General features: G+C 38.7%; 1 protein-coding gene across 2 annotated transcripts in view; it reads right to left on the reverse strand.

Moving 5' to 3' along the window:
- The window catches only part of ACVR2A (activin A receptor type 2A), an 80,270-nt gene that overhangs the window by 19,996 nt on the left and 39,921 nt on the right, over positions 1-20,353 (reverse strand). The window contains exons 2-5 of one of the 2 annotated variants that reach the window (XM_020785739.3): positions 17,786-17,993; positions 15,181-15,290; positions 13,965-14,119; positions 3,272-3,295 (exon numbers count right to left, since the gene is read on the reverse strand). In XM_020785739.3, the coding sequence (XP_020641398.3) occupies positions 3,272-3,295; positions 13,965-14,119; positions 15,181-15,290; positions 17,786-17,993 (497 nt within the window). The remainder of the gene's footprint in view (positions 1-3,271; positions 3,296-13,964; positions 14,120-15,180; positions 15,291-17,785; positions 17,994-20,353) is intronic. The other variant, XM_020785740.3, reaches the window with a different exon arrangement.

The following is a 20,353-nucleotide window of genomic DNA, read 5'->3' on the forward strand; positions in this document are numbered from 1 at the left end:
AGGAGGGCCCCGCTGGTTCATGGGGCTCATCTCCGTCTGAGGCCAGATAAGGGGCTTCCCTTGAGGACTCTTCAAGAATGAGGGAGGGTAGGGAGGGTTGAGGGGGCTCCACGGTAGGTGGCTTCTCCCTCCTGGGCCTCTTGGAAGCAGGTTTTGCTTTCTTTTTCGAGCCTGCATCGTGCGCTCGAGTTTTTCCAGAAGGAGGCATTTTGTGCTTACCAGATGCCTTCGTTTTCTCAACACTGTCCTTAGCTGGTAGCACAGAAACAGAGTCAGAAGTGGATTGACCTGCTGGAATTCTGTCCGCTGAGAGAGCGGGAGATCTCGCCGCCTCTGAGGAGGTAGCAGGAAGATTCATGGCCGTTTGCCACAGGTAAGATCTAAGCCTTTGGAGTCTTTGCTTAAGTGCCGGCTTGGTAAGATTTTGCAAGCAGGGCACAAGTGGGTCTGGTGCTCCTCGCCCAGACAAAAAAGACACTGATTGTGGCTGTCGGAAAGGGCAATTTTGTTTGCACAAGTTGTACAGCGCTTGAAAGGCAACAGTGAGGCCATACGAGGCAAATTGGAGAAGGCAAATGGAGAAGGGGAGGGGGAGGGGAAAAGGGGGGGGGAAAGAACAGAGGGAAGCCAAACTAGGCTAACAAAAGACTAGGAGGATCACTAAGTAAATAATAAACTGCAATAAACAAAGCAAACAAAAGCTCAAGGAGCCTGAAAAAACAGCCTAAAGGCAAAAGCGAAGCGCTCTAGTTTTCCTGAGAACCGTTCAGCTCGGCGGAAAAAAGGAACTGAGGAAGATGGTGGGTGGGAGAAGCATATACCTCATGGAGGATCACACCATAAAATTGTTACTTTTAGCTCTAGAATCTTCCGAGAGAGTCAGCGCAGGCGCAGACAATACCCATATGTGTGCATTCACAGAGACCACGAAAAAGAAGCTTATTTAAGTACTTGTAAGTCAGGCATTGAGTATTACTAGATCAATATCCAGAATATAGCTAAAGAGAAATACCAGTGAACTGAAAAGAATATACTAGGGGGTATGTGACTCAAACTCCATAAGTATACGTAAGTATGCTCGATATAGCCCTATTTAATCATTAGGAAAGTTCATAATGAAGGAAATGAACTAGCCCTCCTGAACTCCATCATCACTTTAATCACATGAAAGTGTTCAAAGAGGAAAGGTGTTCTATCCATTCAGGCTCTCCAAGTGAGCCAGAATTTGTTTTGTTTACTATTTCTTACATTTATACACCCCACATGACTAAACTATATTGCTCAAGGCAGCTTACAAACTTTAGGAATGGATATGGAAGGCTTCCTCTTGAGACATTTTTGCTTGATAAAGGCAATGGCAGGAGGTGGTCTAACAAGTTCCTTTCACTATGTATGTAGAACATAAGTTTTTATCATAACCTAACAGGGCTTATTACTCCTGCCAGGTGCAACTGTAGGGTGGGATCATGATGGTATAATTTACCTAACAACGTAAACATTGTTCTCCTTGTTTAAAACATTACCTTCCAGAAAATACAATACACTTGAGAATTCTCCCCTACATGGGGACATACAATTGATAAATTATTTCTTATGAAAGAGTAGGCTCTAATTACCACATCACAACAGATGTTGGCTCACATCTACATAGGAAAGTGGTAGAATTCTCCTCATCACTTAAGCAGGATCATAGGAACAACCAAGCTATTTCATGAGTGGTCACATAACCACATTTTAACGGCACAAAGGCATTGGCAAAAAATAAACATTTTTCTTCCAAGACTAAACACTTGGGGAGCCCACATGTTGCAGAACCAGACTTCAGAGAATACTATTTGCCTTTAAGAAAATTCATGTTTTTCAATCAAAATGTATCTTGCAGCAGGAAGTGTGGTAGCAATTAAGACTGCCCCCAACCCCTGAGCAGGTAATGCACGCAGCTTCTCTGAGCTACATGGATTCTTCAGTTGGCCAATTACCAATACATACATATACATACAAGAGAGGTATTAAATTAACTTGTTTCTTACTGTGTACATACATGGAAAGGGAACAAACTTTCTCCCACAAAGCTCAGTCAGAAGTTAGTTTATCATTGATGTCTCTGCCTTTCCCCATTTTCTGCCAGCCCTTTCTTCAAAGGATGGTATTATTTATAAGGCAACTGGCCTCTGGGAAGCAGAGCTCCATCTCCCATACAGCTCCTATCCCATTCAGCCCTCTCTATTCTTCTGTGACAGTCCAAACTCTCTCATGCTACTGGCCCTATTTGTAACTGCCCACCCATCCACATTCCTCTCCCAACCCCTCCCCCTCCTCATTCCAAGAAGAAACGGAACAAAAGATTCACCACTGTATGCCACAGCCAGCCAGACACAAAATGCCTAGGTCCAAGGGGTCCTTCTACAGAGGACCATGTATCATGCATGCCAATGGCACAACAGTGTCAAAGGGTACACCAGTCATAATATCTGGCTATGCACAAGGATCTCTCAGAACCAGGCACCCGAACCTTGTCCAGATCCAAAGAGTAAGATTTACTGCAGCAGGAAAGTGCACTTTGTGGGTAGCAGGGAGAGCTCAAGACAATCTACTGCTGGTGGTGCTTTGCTGCATGGTGCAGCCATCTTAATACCTGCAGAAGACCATCTGCCTGTGCTCTTCTTCTATCACTCCTGATTCTGTATGTGGAGGATTAGGCAAATGTGTTCCCTGAATTTATTCACTTATTATGTTGAAGTTAGAACTAGTGTCCTATTTGATTGAATCGAGCTTACAGAGGAGTTAACTCACCAAATCCTTCCAATTCAATGGCCTACTCCAGTATGACTTACTATACACTACACTGTGCAACAAGATTTCAGCCAGAAAAACAGAGAAAATAAAAAGGGTTATGATTCAGAAAAACTGCATTTATCTTGTAACAATACTTCCTGAGTATTTGCAAGGAAATTAAAACAACAACGGAATATGATTTTCTCTCCTAAATAAAGAAATCCATGAAGGATGTGAAGATTATTGTATTCACTGTAGCAAATATTCATTAAACACAATACAGTTCCAAAAGTACTTTAAAAGTTGCTACAACAGTTTATAGTCAAATAATTCACTAGTTAGCAAACGTTACTGCAATGAATGACATTATCAGTATTTTGTGATATTATAAGTATGAGTTTTGAAGTTTGAATATTTATAAAATACTTTGTCTTAGTCCAAATACAACTCATATAATAAAACAGCCCCCCAATCCATGAGAAACAATGTATCTTACCTCTATCATTATATGAAAGGCATGCTTGTAAAGAAAAACACACAAGCAAAAGGAAATTAATTCATACAGTACAAATCAGATACCAGAGCAGATTATGAAAAGGGACAGGAGAGAATGCTTAGAAAGTTCAGCGTGGATTACTTGAAGAATATAATGGAACAGATCCCTTTTGACAGTACTGTAAAAGGTTTCACATTAGTATTGGTATGACACAAATGTAACTAAGTCAGAGGCTGGTAAGGTCTGGAGATGCCTGGTTAACTCTATAAGTTGAGTACTTGGGCTAGAGAGCTTAAAGTCAGGAGTTTTATTTCCCACTGTGCCTCCCAAGAGAAGAGGCAGCCTTTGTAGCCTTAGGTAAGCTGCACAATTCCAGGGCAGCCCCAGAATTAAAACATAATACACTACTTCAGAGTACTTTATACCTAGAAAGCCCAGGAAACCCTGAATCAACTTGATACCACACATTCTATCAAATAAGCCAAGGTCTAAGGACTTAGGGATAGGGCAAGTCAAAGGTCTGACCCTCCACAGTACCAGATATGAAAATGGACATTTCAAAAAGATACCAATAGCAAGTGCTCAAACATGCACTTCCAGTTCATTGATGAGTGGTGGGAACAGCCCAGGAGCAGAATATTGTTGCTCCTAATGCTTTTTTCATTTTGGTAAAAATAGGCATTTTTTGTTTAAAAAAAACCCATAATACAGTAAAATAGATTTTTTTTTTAACGTAAAGGGCTCTGTAGACTCCCAGGGACTGCATGTGGCCTATGTACCCCACTTTCTTCACCTGGTTTGAATAATAAATGTATTTTAATTATCTTTCAAATTTGTATTTAAGTTACCCAAATGATTCTCTGAATATCTGTTGGAAATGTGAGAAGGAAATTGGTACATACTTTCATATGTGGTAGAAATGTGAAAAAGTACAAAGATTTTGGAGATTACTCTTTAAGGAATTAACTGATATATCATGTGAAAGGGATATAGAATTTAATCCTGAGATAACTTTGTTATCAATATTTGTAAATATGAAACATGATATGATGACTAGAGAGTTGATTACCAATTTATTAACAGCAGCCAGATTAATAATAGCCAGGAATTGAAAATCAAAACTAGAATTTGAAAAGGAAGAATGGTATAATGAAATATGGAATATTGCTATAAATGATGAATTAACATGTAATTTAAAGGTCAAGAAAGAGATAAAAAATTATGATATATGCAGCAGATTTATTGAATATGTGCTAACAAAAAAGGGAAAGTCCCAAATCAGGAATCAATGCAGTTCTGGAGATGAGGACAATAAAGGAATCAGAAGAATGAAGACAATGGAAGAAGACGACTACTGCAAGAGGGCCCAACTAGGGTGGTAGAGAACACAAATGATTTGTATTTTGGTTTATGTATTTTATGTTATCGTTTATAATAAATTAAAAAAAGTTTTAAAAAAAGTTACCCAAGTGATGCAAGATTAATCCAAGTATACTGCAACTTTTCAAAATGTTTAGTGCATGAATGCATGATTAATTCAGATTTAGTCATTCAACTATTAAACTTTTTTTATTTTAATAATATAATCTCAGAATTGCATGTATGCATGAAGGTTTTTATATTCTATGCACAGCACCAGAGGGCAGTACTGCACCATCTAAAACTATATTTCAGTATCTGTGAAGCAATTTCTCTCACACAGTTAATTGATCAACATGCTAAATAAAATATGACATTATCTGATGCCAACAAATTCATTTTTGCAGGCCACTCAAAATTTATGTTAGAAAATGCAGTATTTTTTCTCTTTAATAATGCACCAATTTTCTACAATGTTCACTCTGTAACTCCAAAGACAATTCATCTCATTTAAGTTTCATGTTGGTAGAGACTCTAGAAAAAAAGTATAGAAATTCTAAATCAAAGCCCAAGTAGCCTCTGTAACATAAAACAAGCACTGAATAGTATTCATAACATCTGTAACCTTCTCACTAACTTGGGAAAGAACAAATTCTGTTTAGTTCATTTTTCCTCTAGCAGCCATTAAAACTACCAACCGAGGCAAGAACTGGTTGACTATAAACCACATTACCCGATTTCTATTATGCAATCCTAGTGCTAATAAATCTCAGTAGAGACAGTCATTTTAAATATTTTGGGATTGTTTATTTCCAGCTTTGCTGAAGATCAACTGGAGCAAAAAAAAAGTGTTTACCATGCTTTTGAAAAGTGAAGGAGATCTTAAAATAGGAGGATACATTAGCCCCTCTCCACATCAGAGATACACACTGGACAGAAAATGACATCTAAAGGATTCTTAACACTGTGCAGGATCCAACCAGATTGTTACACTGTCAAAACTGCTTCTGTCAGCAGAATTGGGTGCTGTGCAGTTCCTTCCCCTCCTCTGCACCCTTAAAACGTGCTCCTGAAGGCTGGGAAGCTCTTTAACCGCTTATAGCTAACCAGTTGGGTGGTGTGGGAAGGAGAGAAAGAAAATAATAAAAAGTCCTGCTATGCTAGCTTTTAACTCTAATGCAATGTTGGATTCCAGTCATAGCATTTGCTGAAAATAACACAACTGCAAAAACAAAAAAAAACAACATGTCTAAAAAGAATCCAGAAAGAATGATAAAAGGGAGAGAGAACACATCCTACGGAACACAAAATGCTAGAAAGTTAAGATCAGAATCATAAAGTTCTCAGTATCCCAACAATAAAATTCATTATATTAACAACAAAAAGTGATGATGCACAATATAACACAGTATCTATTCAACATAATTCCTGACACATTGCAAACCCAGTGAAAACAAACATACAGTATATGCCAGCAGGGCTAATCAATTCAAGAATTTTATATATTAATGCAACTCTATTATGCATCTCAGTGAAGGATATGAACTTGTCTGGACACAGCCACTTAAGGATGGGGAGAATTATATTGGTGATTTATACTTGTATTAGAGAAACCATGAAAACTGTGTGCTAAATTGCCACTCATTAAAAAGATGCTGGTTGCATTCCTTGGTGGAAGGACATGTATATGCAGGAATGTAACCTCACTTGTGAGCAATTTGCTATTGTGACTTAAGCAATTTCCCTTATGCAAGCATAAATCAATAGGAATCTGGCTGGTATTAAAAAAAATCAAATAGGAACATGAGGTCAATTGTGTCAGATACAGCTGGATAGTGAATATCTTGCAGTGAATTAAAGATTGTAGCCATTACATTGTTTAGTTGGCTCACCTTTTCCCAGAACAAAATCTGCAGGGAATGGAGCAACCTGTGAATAATAATAACAGGTTGTTGCCCAGTTGCAAACTTGCTATTAAGTCTATGAAGGTTCTTGCAATGTTTATTTATTATTCCTTATGCTGATATGTGTTAAGTTGTTTTAGATCAACTTGCCCATACAAGGAGCAGGACTCAATTATATGTTCAATCTTTGAGCTCAGATGAACAACCCCAAATAATTTTCACACAGTTAAACAGTATATATGAATGGATTTATTGTAGTTAAAATATTACAACAAATACATTCATATATGTAGTAAAAAATGCCTTGGTCTTAATAACAGAAAAAAAGCATTTAATGAAATAAAATATAAAACAGACAAGAAACACACTATTGCTAAACTGACTCTTTTTTATATTCGCGAAGGCTTTCACGGCTGGGATCTAATGGTTGGTGTGGGTTTTCCGGGCTCTTTGGTCGTGTTCTGAAGGTTGTTCTTCCTAACGTTTTGCCAGTCTCTGTGGCCGGCATCTTCAGAGGACAGCACTCTGTGCTCTGGTGCTGTCCTCTGAAGATGTCGGCCACAGAGACTGGCAAAACATTAGGAAGAACAACCTTCAGAATACGGCCAAAGAGCCCGAAAAACCCACAACAACCATGACTCTTTTTTATTCATTCTGCACCCTGGAAAGTTATTAGGAAAAAAACCCTAAACACTAACTACATGTTTTCCTAAAATATTTTTGCTGTGGTCAAAATAAAGGTGTTTTAAACATGTTAAAGAGCTGGTTCACTCCTGAACAATGTATTGTCCACCACACAGGTCACTGACAATTATCACTTTACGATTACAATACTGTATAAAATTAACATCTCAGAATAATATCTTTCCTCATCTCTCCTTTGGTAAAGTTAAGGAAAATACAGTATATCACAGAAGTGAGTACACCCCCTCACATTTCATAAATATTTTAGTATATCTTTTCATGTGACAACACTGAAGAAATAACACTTGGCTACAATGTAAAGCAGCGAGCATACAGCTTGTATAACAACAGAGAGGGGCCTGCTGTAGTGTGGAATGATTATAACTGGATCTCACTGGACCCTTTTCTCATACAAACAGGCAAGTCCTATGCCCCAAGGTTGTGCGGTCCCATAGACAGCACACTCCCAGCCGGCCTTGGTTTGACCAGCCCCCGGGCCTCAAGCCCCCAATTCTACTGGTGGCCCTCAGTCCAGGCGTGGCACCAGCACATCCTCCCCACACAAGCTGTAATCTCATGATCTGCAGCACTGGGAGGTTGGATGAGCTATAACTTTACTTGTGCTCTCACCTGGACTCACCGATCCAACTCGATTCTGCACAACTTGTCCACATGACCAACTAAACCACCACCATTTAACAGCCTCACATTATGACCAGTGTGACATACACAAAAATCCCCACAACTTCCAGCCAGTCGAGCAGCAGGTCAAAAATTTGTATCCAGCCCCAGAAGGTGACCAGTAAAATTCACACTGGATATAGGGTGGGTAGGTAGGTTGCAAGCCTCAAAAGAGGCCAATCTAGAGGAGGAGCGCTCCTTAAATACGTGCTCGCCCCCCCCTCCTGGGTCATGTTTGTGAGACTGTTTCACATTATCCCGGGGGGGGGGGGAAGAGGCTCCGCCTGGTGAAGCGCGCTCGCTGGCGGAGCAGCCAAATGTGTGACACAGCTTTGCTGGTCATTGCATCTACTGAGCAGATGCATATTTGAAACTGCCTTCCAAGTAATGAGATTACTTTCCAACAGCCATACTGGCAACAACTGAACTCCCATCAGAATAAGTACAAAATTGTCTTCAGCTGTGACTATCTTCCAAAGCCATACTGCATGTTCCAACAGAAAAGAAGGCATGATTGATAAGAGAGGTAGACAAGATGCTTCTGGTACCAGCGGTCACTTGTGATCAGTCCCTCTTTCCCAGTAGTGTTTAGACTGGCCTTTTCTTCAAGCAGGCAGCTGTGATGTTTTTATTCCAGACATTTTATTCCAGAATTCAAAGCTATAGATTTAAATTGCTAGAGTAGACTCACTGAATGAATGAACTCGTCAAATCAACAAGTTTGTTAATCACAATTGTTCAATAGTTCATCCTAGTTGGGACTAACAGCTGGATTTAGGCTGACATGTTTCAGTTTATCCAGATGTTTTTAAAATCTTTTTTTAAAATTTTGACTTTGCATTCTCTTTTTAACTGTACTGAATATTTATTGCTAAAAACCAGCCAAGAGGTTCTTTAATAACTTAAAGGAAATGCAGAAGTATTTTATCAATAAAAAGAAAATGACTCAGGAATTGGCAGTTGAGAGGAAATAAAGGTGGGGAAAGTTTTGGGAAGTTTTAGACTACATGCTTATTATATTAAGGGATCAGCTTAGCATGAAAACTTTCCTTGTAATCAAGAATATGCCTCTAGGCAACACAAATGTGTCACAAATCGGCTCCCCTGTTTCCTCTATTTTGCTTCAAAGGCTTACATCCAACCAGGTTTCCACAAAAGCAGATCAATAAGAGCTAGTGCTGCCAATAAATAGCTAACCATGCATTACATAATTCTACAAGATTTATTTTTCATGATATATTTTATTCTACAGTATAATTTGATCATGTTTATTTTTATTTTCTGTTTTATTGTTTTACACAAAATGCATGAATATGGCAATAGAAGGTAAGGAAAACAATCTTTATTTGTACCGTGAACAACTGGTAATATGGCATATGACTACATTTTGAAACCTTGAACAATGGTAGTGTTTATGTTTCTAAAACATGTAAATAATTTTAAAAATTAATTTACATGTTTGGCCAGTCTCCCAGGACATTGTTACTACCTAAGCTTGGGACACTACACTGTAGAAGGAACTCACTGTGTTACCCATTGATTCTCAGCACAATTTGTTGTTACCATTGTTCCAGGATCTCAGGCAACTGCACTGTGCATTGATATTACCAACAGGCCATAAAAAAAGAGAAATACAACACAAATATTCACTACAATACTAAGGACAAAACAAAAGAATATTTCCCCTTTCATTTGGGAAACTAGGAGATCAATAAGGAAGTGGTATAAGATCTGAAAAATTCTTACTGAAATGCCTGCAGCATGCCTTAAAATGTCCTGAAGTACCTTTGATAGTAACTGTTATTCATTACAGTTAAATAATCTGGGTGTTCCATCTTATATCCTGAAGTAACTCTGTATACAGTACATATATTATCAATTACCACAAAAACCGACTAATTGCAGGCAACTACATTACTTGCAGAGAGTAACTTCCAAGCTCTGATTATTACTGGTATTACTTTTGGTATACTGATGTCATTAAGTCCTATGTGCTAGTCTATATAGCTCTAGCTCCAGCCAAGGCTTCACGAAGTTGCTAATGTTAAGTTCCAAACCAACAGATACAAAATCAAAATGCCATTGGGGAAGGGAGGCAGTGAAAGTGTTTAATGAGTACACATCTAACTATTGAGCATTGTCTGGATCAGCATCCAAAGATGGCATGAGACAAATATCAAACAAAGAAGCGAACTATACTGTACACTAATTTTACTATTATGAGTACCTCATGATTTAACTTATATAAAATGAATGCATGTATAGCAGATCCTTTGACTGAAATACCACATTCAAGCACAGTTTTCTCACAGAGAACTAAGTGCACAAAGGTTTTCACATTACAATGAGAAGGATCCAAATTTGTCTCACACCAAATATCTCATGCTCTGATATAGCATGTAAGATGACAGTGAGAAGATGTGAAGAACGTATATTGGCGAAAAACTGCCACCTCATCCTCCTCCCTTAATAGGGCCTTGTGGTGCAGTGGTTAAACTACAGTACTGCAGTCAACACTCAGCTCACGATCTGGGTTGACCCGGAAGGGCTCAAGTAGCCAGCTCTAGGTAGACTCACCTTTCCATCCTCCTGAGTTGGTAAACAGAGTACCCAGCTCAGCCAGGGGAGGGGGCAATGTGTAGTCTGCATAATTATGTTGTAAACTGCCCTGAGAGTGCTTTAAGCACTATGCGGCGAGGTGGTATATAAGTAGCAAACTTTCCTTTTGCTTTGCTCTTTTACAGGAAAGTTGTCACCAGCTCTTATTTCTTATCTCTCTTTCTTAATAGAAGGAGAGGAAACTGGGATCCAGTACTGGTTCCTCTCAAGAGATATAAGAAGGGACTGGCAAGTTTTCAAGTTTAGACTAGGAAAAAGGAAATCATAACATTAAGTAAACCAGTCCTGTAAAACCTAAAGTTTGCTAGCCTGCATTAATCAAAAGTGGGGGTATGTCAAATTTTATGTTAGGCACAAGAGATGCAAAACAGAATACAGTGGTGCCTCGCTTAACAGGCGCCCCATTTAACGTCGAATCTGCATAGCGATGGATTTTTTGCCATTGTTTTTGCAATCGCATTGCGATGTTTCTAATGGGAAAAATCGCTTTGCGATGATCGGTAAGCTGTTTCGCTTACCGATTTTTCCATAACGATGATTTCCCAACAGCTGATTGGCAGTTCCAAAATGGCCGCTGGGTAAAAAAAATGGCCACCCGCTGTGTTTTCGCCCAGATTCCTCGCTTACCAGCCAGCGAAAACGGCGGCCGTATGGAGGATTTTCGCATAAAGGTGAGTTTTTTGCCTATAGGAACGCATTAAATGGGTTTTAATGCATTCCTATGGGCTTTTTTTATTTCGCATAGTGACGAATCCGTATAGCGACAATTTTGGTTGCACGGATTATCGTCGCTAGGCAGGGCACCACTGTACTGCCTGTCTTTGGAAGACCTGATAAGCAAACTATGGATATTTGCTTAGATGCCCCCACTGCACACGTCCTTGGTTTGCCATGTCATCCTGCTCTATAGTTGGATTTCCAAAAAACATCTGTCAAGATCCCTCACCAAAGGCTGATGAGCAAATGTAGCTGTCGCATGACAAGAGGAGAAGTCTTCTTACAGATTGGAAACTAGTTAACAAACAAGCAAAGAGAAAGAAAGAACAAGGAAGCAGTTTCTACAATGGAAGGAAATGAGCACTGGGATCCCTCAGGGATCTGTATTAAGGCTGGTGCTTTTTAGCTTATTTTGTATCTTGCAACCTGAAGTTAAAGCTAAACAGTAAGGTGACTATAATTGCTGATACACATAATGATTTAAGATGTTGTCTAAAAAGAGAAGTATTTGTTCTTCTTTTCATTCATTCATTTATTCACTGTATTTATGTACTGCTCGACTTACTGCAAGTTTCTTACAGCAGGGGTCCCCAACCTTTTTCATCCTGCGGACAGGCTGGGGAAGGTGGAGCACCCCCCATGCTCGTGCGCATGCACAAATGAGCACACACACACATGCGCAAACGGCGGCACGGGGCTCACACGTGTGCATCCACAAATGGCAGTGCAGCACTCGCACACATGCAGAAATGGTGGCATGGTGCTCGTACATGCACGCTGGAGCGAGCATGCATGCACAAATCAGCTGTACAGGGGTGAATGCATGCGGGGGGGGGGAGGTCTGTCTCCATGGCCCAGTCTGGCTCAGGCCACAGACCGGCAGTCAGCCGCAGACCAGGAGTTGGGGACCTCTGCCTTACAGTAAGGAACGGGATTTTTATACAACAGCTAGTAAAACTACAGAGTGAAAATGTCAACAAGCTATCTGGAGTCCTGTTCGTAGCATACGCCAAAGCGTAGCTATCTGTCCATTCCTCCCAGGTAAGCAAAGTGTTACTGCCACAACTCTCAGGAAGAGGCACACACGTACCAAGCCAGCATGCACATGTGGCCCCAAGAACTTAAGCAGCAACGCTTTATCAGGGAGGAACAGATGGACAGTTATGTTTTGGCTTATGTTAGGAAGAGGATTTCAGCTACTCTTTAAATGCAAAACAATTTAACATCAATGACAGCTAATATGCAGTGATCACATTCTATTTATCATATAGTATGTAATGGTCACATTCTGCTTTCATATTTTCATTTTTAGCCGGACAACAGTTTTTTTTTTTTAAATGAACAATTTATTTAGAAGGAGTAGTCATGAGTAGCAGCACAGAGGCAAGAATCAGAGCATGGAAAGGAGACATGAAGTGGGGTTGAAAGACCTCAGCTGCTTTCTTAACAGTCCCCTATAGCAATCCAGGAACTGACTGCTCCTAAAGCCTGACATATAAAGATTGGCTCATAATGATGCATAACCACAAGGTTCCACTCAATTAACTGATTTCCTTTTTCCATATACATCCTCTGCACAACCCAAAGAGTCTCTCGGGGAGGGGGGGGGAGAGACTGACTAGCCATGCTTAAATAGTTTTGGCTCTGAGGGGACTGAGATTGGATTTTTAAAATGAATTTGTGCTGATGTGACCTTTGGGCCTAGTCCAGTGGTTCCCAACTTTGGGTCCCCAGATGTTCTTGGACTACAACATATTCAGAAATCCTGGACAGCACAGCTAATGGTGAAGGCTTCTGGGAGCTGTAGTTCAATAACATTTAGGGGCCCAAGGTTAACAACCACTGGTCTAGACTACTGTTCACAATCTTAATTCACACTGATGAGTTAATTCCCCAGAGCATCTCATACATGAAATCAAATGTTTTAAAAAAGGCATTTAAATATGATTTTTTACCAAAAAGGCATAAACATGTACAGAAGCATGGCAGCAGACAACAAGACATAGGAAACAGAAACAGCAGAGAAAGAAAACTATTAATAGGAAGAGATTAAAGGTGAATAGGAAGTTGTACATGAAGATGTGATTCAGATGAAATTAAGCTAATATGTCTATTAGCAATGCACTAGGTGGCAAAACTGGGGAAACACATTGGTGAATATAGTCACAGTTCCATCAAGTCCACCACCTTTCTTGTCACAACTTTTTCCCCCACTTCAAACAAGTTATCAAATAATTAGGAGCATTTGGTTTCTGTTTCATGCTTTTCACAAGAAAATATGCATTATTTTATTAAGACTTAAGCAAACTTAATTCTTAATAAAATTAAGCTTTCTTCAACTGATTTTCTAGGTTTTAACTTCACACACTTAAAACCAAAACAACAACAACTTGATTTCCGTCAAAACTGGCTACAGTGTATTCATACAGGTAAATGTGTGTCCACCATACTAAAACACTGATTCTACTAGGTACATCTGAATATAATTCCAACATCCTAACACCCCAAACCTGAAAGAGGTTAAGGTATTGCAAACAGGAGACATTACTAAATGAGGAACACCCCAATCACACTCTCTGGAATTTCAGTTGATTTCAGTATCACATAATTTATTTATTTTCAATATGTATAGACTATATCTCCATTCAAAGAATATTTTACAGCTGCATAATAAACAAACAGTGACTACAATACAACAAATCTAATTCAAATCTAAACAGCCAACTTACCTGGGTTGGTACAAGGACGGGAGGATATGCTAATTTGTGGTGGCGGTACATCCAGAATGAAAACAAGATGATCACTGCAATTCCCATTATAGGCATAAAAGAATAAAGTAATGTACTAAACAGGGGTGGTTCAGTTGGGACAGGATTGGAAGTAGCTGTAAATAAAAGTCATAATTATTTTTCTGACAGCTGTCTATTAAAGCCAAAAAAATATGACAATTAAAAGTTCAGAGAATTAAGAGTTTCATATGAAACAAAGCATAATGAAATCAATGGTTGAATTGGATAAAAGATTTAGGACCAGAATCTTGCTCCTCATACAAGCACAAAAGGGCAATTTTACAAGAAACAGAAGGAATTTTGACATCACATATTTGGTTGTTCCCAGTTGCTCAGCTGACTGCATGAAGTACAAAAAGGTGTTTGTGCATATTGTTTTCCATAAAAGAGTTTTGGACTAGATGTTTTAAAATTTTAACTTCACATAATGCTAAACCAAAATCTAGTGCTACTGTAGTAAGCCTTAGTCTTGCACACTTCCCCTGACATGTTCCCAGAATATCTACCAGGAGACTAGGTGTATCTATTTCAAGGATTAAACCATGCAGACTCAGATCTGAACTGGGAAGGCTGTTTAAAACTTTAAACTATAGTTTGTTGTAAACCATACTTTGATTCTTGTCTATTTCAATAATCCATACTTTAACCACAACATTTTCTTGAAGATTTTATGGGAGAGTAAAGATGGAGCATACCAAACTGCTCATGGGACAGTTTGTTGAACAAAGTATGTTTTAGGATTATATCAAAACAGTGGTACTGTATCACTCCCACTTCACTGTGATTAATAACCAGAAAGAAGGTAAAGAGACTTTTATGAACTAAAAACTGATAAACAGAAACCTTCATCAAGAAGCACATGGCTATCAGTGTTTGATTATTCTTGTTAGATTTAATGTTAGTTTCGAAACATTTAAGATATAGACTAAACCTTTCTGAAATTGCCAATAAATGTTTATAAGTTGTTTTACTAGCAGAATGTCTCATAGTACTACCTATTGTTCAATTGATCAATCAACCTATTTTGCACCATTTCTAGGCCACCTTTCTCCAAAGGAAGGCAGTCATCAAGTAAACATGACAGAAGACCATCCTTCCTGAATAAACAAAAAAAATATACCTTTAGCTAACACTTTAGAAAAACTAAACAACTTACGCTGTGTGACCTCCATTTCTGGAAAGTAGAAAAAATGGTCATTGCACATGTTGCCTTCACAGCAGCAGAAAAAAACTTCAGGACTGTCTTTCCGTTCTATGCATTCTGATCTGTAAGGGATTAAAATCATTGTCTCATTTTACAATGATATAAACATTGTTTGACATATTTGCTAGTGGGATGCCTTTGCAAAATAGCTTTACTTAAAAACAAAGAAAAGTGCCTAATTTCTGTAACCTGTTCAGCATAAAAAATATGAGAAATAAGTAGTTTATCTGTCAACCAAACATGAATGCAGCATTCTGACACTTAAGGTTGCATACAAATATACACCATAAAATTAATGTAGCTATTTGTCCAATGGAAAGCAATGAACTGTGCAGCACTCTGAAAACAAACATACTTCTATAACGTAAGCTTAACAGGTCAAGTGTTCATGAATACATTATCACATGTTCATTATTTTGGCTGAAACAGATTACTATCCCTCTGAAAGATGCCCCATGGAGACAGAGAGATGCATCAACTACACTTAATTCGGTTTTCTCACTACCATATAACCATGGTTCATACTAGCCATGAGGCATGGATTTTTCTGATTTTGGGGGGATTAAAAACTGCATAATTCTCAATTTTGGATGTTCCACCAAACACACCCACACCTAAATGTGGCTCACCTGGAAAACAGGCTAGGAAAGCTTTGAGGCATAGTACAATCCTAGTTTGCCCTAGCTCTCTGTGTGGAAAAGAAGCTCCCTGCTAACAGTGAACCACATTTCTCCAAGGAACCCACATTTAGGTGTAAGTAGGTCTAGGCCTGTATAATGAAACACCCAGAATGGAGAACTATATGATTTGTAGTACAGAACATCAGAAAATCCAATGCCTACAAACGATCTGCCTTTAAAAATGAAAAAATAATGTATTGCCACATGTGTTTCTTCTCAATTAGACACTCACTAATTATTTTAAGTGAAAACAAAAGCATAATCCACTTTTAAAGGCAGTAAAGTCTACTGTGGAGATAAAAGGGTCATGCTAGTCAATAAGAACTGTGCACAATTTTCTTGGGTTCATGTACTATGGAAAGAAATACAGTGGTGCCTCGCTTAGTGACGTTAATCTGTTCCAGGAAAAACATTGCTATGCGATTTAATCGCTAAGCGATTTTAAAAAGCCCATAGAAACGCATTAAAACGTGTTTAATGTGTTCCTATGGGCTGAAAAACTGACCTTATGCAAAGATCCTTCATAGGGGCGGCCATTTTCGGTGCCTCTAAACCGAGGCAAAACAGTGGGCGGCCATTTTGTTTTTCCGGCGGCCATTTTGGAACCGCCGGTCAGCTGTGCAAAAAGGGTCGCTTTGCCATGATCGCTTCCCCGTGATCATCGCAAAGCGATTTTTCCCCATAGGGGCCATCGCTAAGCGATCGCTCTGGCGATGGCCAAAACCCCATCGCTAAGCAATTTCATCGCTCAACGGAGCGATCGCTAAGCGAGGCACCACTGCACACAAGTCAGAGAATGGAGATTTCACATTTCAAACATACAGTGGGCCCTCGACTTACGAACGGCCCTAGTTGCAAACTTTTTGAGTTACGAACCCGATCTCATCACAAGTAGTAAATCCTACTTGCAAACGTGGATCAGGTTACAAACCCAAAAGGCAGGGAGAAAGAGCGGGAAATTCAAATTTCCTGCCCTTCCTCTCTGCCTTTGGAGCTTTCAAAAGGCTTCCTCTGACATCAGGGGAAGCCTTCTGAAACCTCTGAAGACAAGCAGGCAGGAAGAAAGTGCGGGAAGTTCGAACTTCCTGCGCTTTCTCCCTGCCTTTTCGGCTTCGGAAGCAAGCCGGCCGGCCGGGGAGAAATCGGCTCCCTCCTTCCACCTGATGGTGAGTCCCCTTCGCGCTGGGTTTTTGCATGTGTGGTTTTTTATTTTTATTTTTTTGCAGTCCCAATAAGGGACTTGCTCTTCTGTATTTTTTGGAAATGCTGGAACGGATTAATTCCGTTCCCATGCATTTCAATGGGAAGTGGTAGGTCGACTTATGAACTTTCCGAGGTACGAATGTCTTCCCAGAATGGATTAAGTTCGTAAGTCGAGGGCCCACTGTAAATGAATTCTGTAAGAATGTACATTCAAACATCCACCCAAGGTTACATATGATACTCAGTTAATAAATGTGTGCTGACTTATCGCAATCTTCTCAGGATTTCCTATGTATAAAGTGACTTCACAGTCCTTTCTTCTGCAGTGGTCTAGGATTGTGTATCTTGCCCAAAGCCACACAGGCTGGCTTGTCTGCCAAAAACTGCAGTGGGGAAACGAACTTCCAACCAGGTCTCCTCCTCAGTTAGCTACCCAATGAGCTGCATGAGATTTACAAATGTTTATATAATTACACTCAAAGATTGGAACATGCATTCTGCTACAAGCCTCAGTGGGATCAAGACACAATAACCATGAAACTGTAAGAACATGTAATCATGAACACAATCCATCAGATTACACGTACTAAACTATGTTTTACACTGTCAAACCATTATTTTTCAAACACAAAAACTCACTCTCTCAAATGCAAGAATACTAATAATTTGCTTGCCTGTCGTAACAGTTAATATCGTCCAGCCAGCAACCCTTTTTCACAATTTCAATAGATCCAGACGTGTTCTTCCATGTAGCAAAACAATGTCGTCTTTTATCTTTATCACCATAACACGATTCGATGCCACTGCGATTTGTTTTATCATTTTCCCAATTAGCATTGTAGAAGATGCACTCCTGTGTCTCTGATCTGCCTAGTATGGCACCTATTAGGGATTAAAAATAATTACATATTAAACCACTGGATAAGGTTTAATTTACAACACTGCAAGTGTTCCAAAACAGCTGCATTCAAGAATTCTCATATTATTTTATTGTATCCCAATACCTATGACTGTATTTCAACTTGGCATCCATATCAAACAGATTTAAGTAGCAGAACAGTTGTTTCTTTTTGCTATTGAATTTTGCTTAGCAATACAATCTTCATAGCTTAACAAATACCACTTTATCAAGTTTTTCTATTTTTTTGCTGAAGATTTAGAACTATGGTATTTATGCAACAGTATCCTTTTTAAGGAACAAACAGAATATACACATATTATTACATATGTATTGTTCATCTGGCCACTCTAGAAATCTCATATGTATACTTCTATTCTATGAGATTGATTAGGTGGCAATCAAAGCTGATGTTGTATGTAAGTTTTACCACGGCATATGACACTGAAATTCTCTAAATAGTTCATACATAACACAAAAAGAAAATATTTGCAAAATTTCTTATTATCTGAACCTTTGTATAAATATTACAAAATTCCAACTGAGAGTCAATGAACATTTATAAATGTAAACACAAGTTTAGTACAGACTGTTTTCTTATTATTGGATGGTATTTCAGCTCATTCAACCAATGCAAAGAACCCTTCACCAAATGCTTACTGAAGTTCTGCAGCCAATCATTCATCTCTTCTTAATAAAACTAAAGAAATAATTTGACTGTATTTGTACAATGCTACTTTTTGTGAATCACATCCTTTAAAAGGCCAGGAAAAAAGCCAGAATTGTACCATAGCTGTGATGTGATTATTTCACATGAAAGGCATGGGAATTTCTGAACATAGCTAGCCAAATCCAAAACAAAATCTAAAAGAAAGGGTAAAAGTATAGTGGCACCTTAAAGACTAATTTTATATTCCAGTGTGATCTATTTGGTTTTGTCTGGCTATGTTCAGCAATCCCCATAACCAGGGATAATTTTTCATTACCACCCACCCACCCATAACATATAGTCAAAACAATGACCAAAAAAGTCCAGCAGTGACAGCAATTGAACCAACATTAAGAATAACATAATCATAATAGGTTGTCATGAGCTGAGCATATCCTGGAAAGCTTCTCTGTATCAGTACGTTTTTATTAGTTTTCAAAATACTAGGAAGGAAAGGGCCTGGCGCACCTCCCCAGGCAGGGTGTTCCATCAAGAAGCAGCCACCACAGAGAAGGCCCAGTTCCTAGCCATAGATTACTAAAGCTCCCATGGAGTGGCAACCTGCAGCATCAGAGCATTGGAGGAGCACGTACCACAGGCAGACGGACTTAGGGGGAGGTGCTCTGACAAGTCATTATGTCCCAAACCTTATATGTTAACATTTTTTCTTGTATGTTTATCCTCTGATCAACCTTGATACATTTTTCCTTTCCTATATACATTTTAAAATATTCTACCACAACTCTTATATTTTATTGATTGATTGATTGATTGATTGATTGATTGATTGATTGATTGATTGATTGTTTACCCCGCCCCTCTACAACACGTCTACTGGGAAAGGAAAAATGTATCAAGGTTGATCAGAGGATAAAAAACATACAGTACAAGAAAAATGTTAACATACAAGGCTTTACTGTATTAAAGCATTTATCCTTACTACATATATATTTCAAAATATCTTTACTATTACATATGAATAAATGGGAAAAATTAAATAACAATTCCTATTAGACCAAACCTCAAAGAACAAAGATTTTACAAAGTCTTGTTTTTGAAAGTAAGCATAGCATTTAAAAATGGGATTAATTTGGTGCAGATAATTGCAGCTAATTGACAAGGTACTGGGGCACATCTCAATTGTGCAACTAAGTGCATGACAGATGGACTCTAATCCCTTGTCCACTAACCACAATTACTCACAGCAAGTTACAGTATGTAAATCTTATCTCAACACCAATATGATTCTGGTCTCTGAGAATTCAAATGGATTTAGGCTATTTTTCTTTTATTATTTGCTTTAAATAAAGGAAATATATATTCTATATTTAAACCATTTAGATAGAGGTTTAGGAAAAATTATTCTATAGCCAGACACATATGTGGAAGGCTTTGATAAACATGTATGAAGCATGGGATCTTCTGGGCTTATAAATGTTACTGCCATAGAGCAATAACACTCAGCATGCACTCAGAGTTTCAATGCCTTTGTTTTCGTCTGCACCCTTCTAATAGATGGCAACTAGACCAATTATTAATATTTCACACATAAGACAGAGAACAGTAGCATAGGTAAACCCTATCCAGTTCCTCTAAAATCTAAGTCTGACTAAAAGCATACATTAAAGCCAAATC

The sequence above is a fragment of the Pogona vitticeps genome, chromosome 1 (assembly GCF_051106095.1).
Source record: "Pogona vitticeps strain Pit_001003342236 chromosome 1, PviZW2.1, whole genome shotgun sequence".
Classification (NCBI taxonomy): Eukaryota; Metazoa; Chordata; class Lepidosauria; order Squamata; family Agamidae; genus Pogona; species Pogona vitticeps.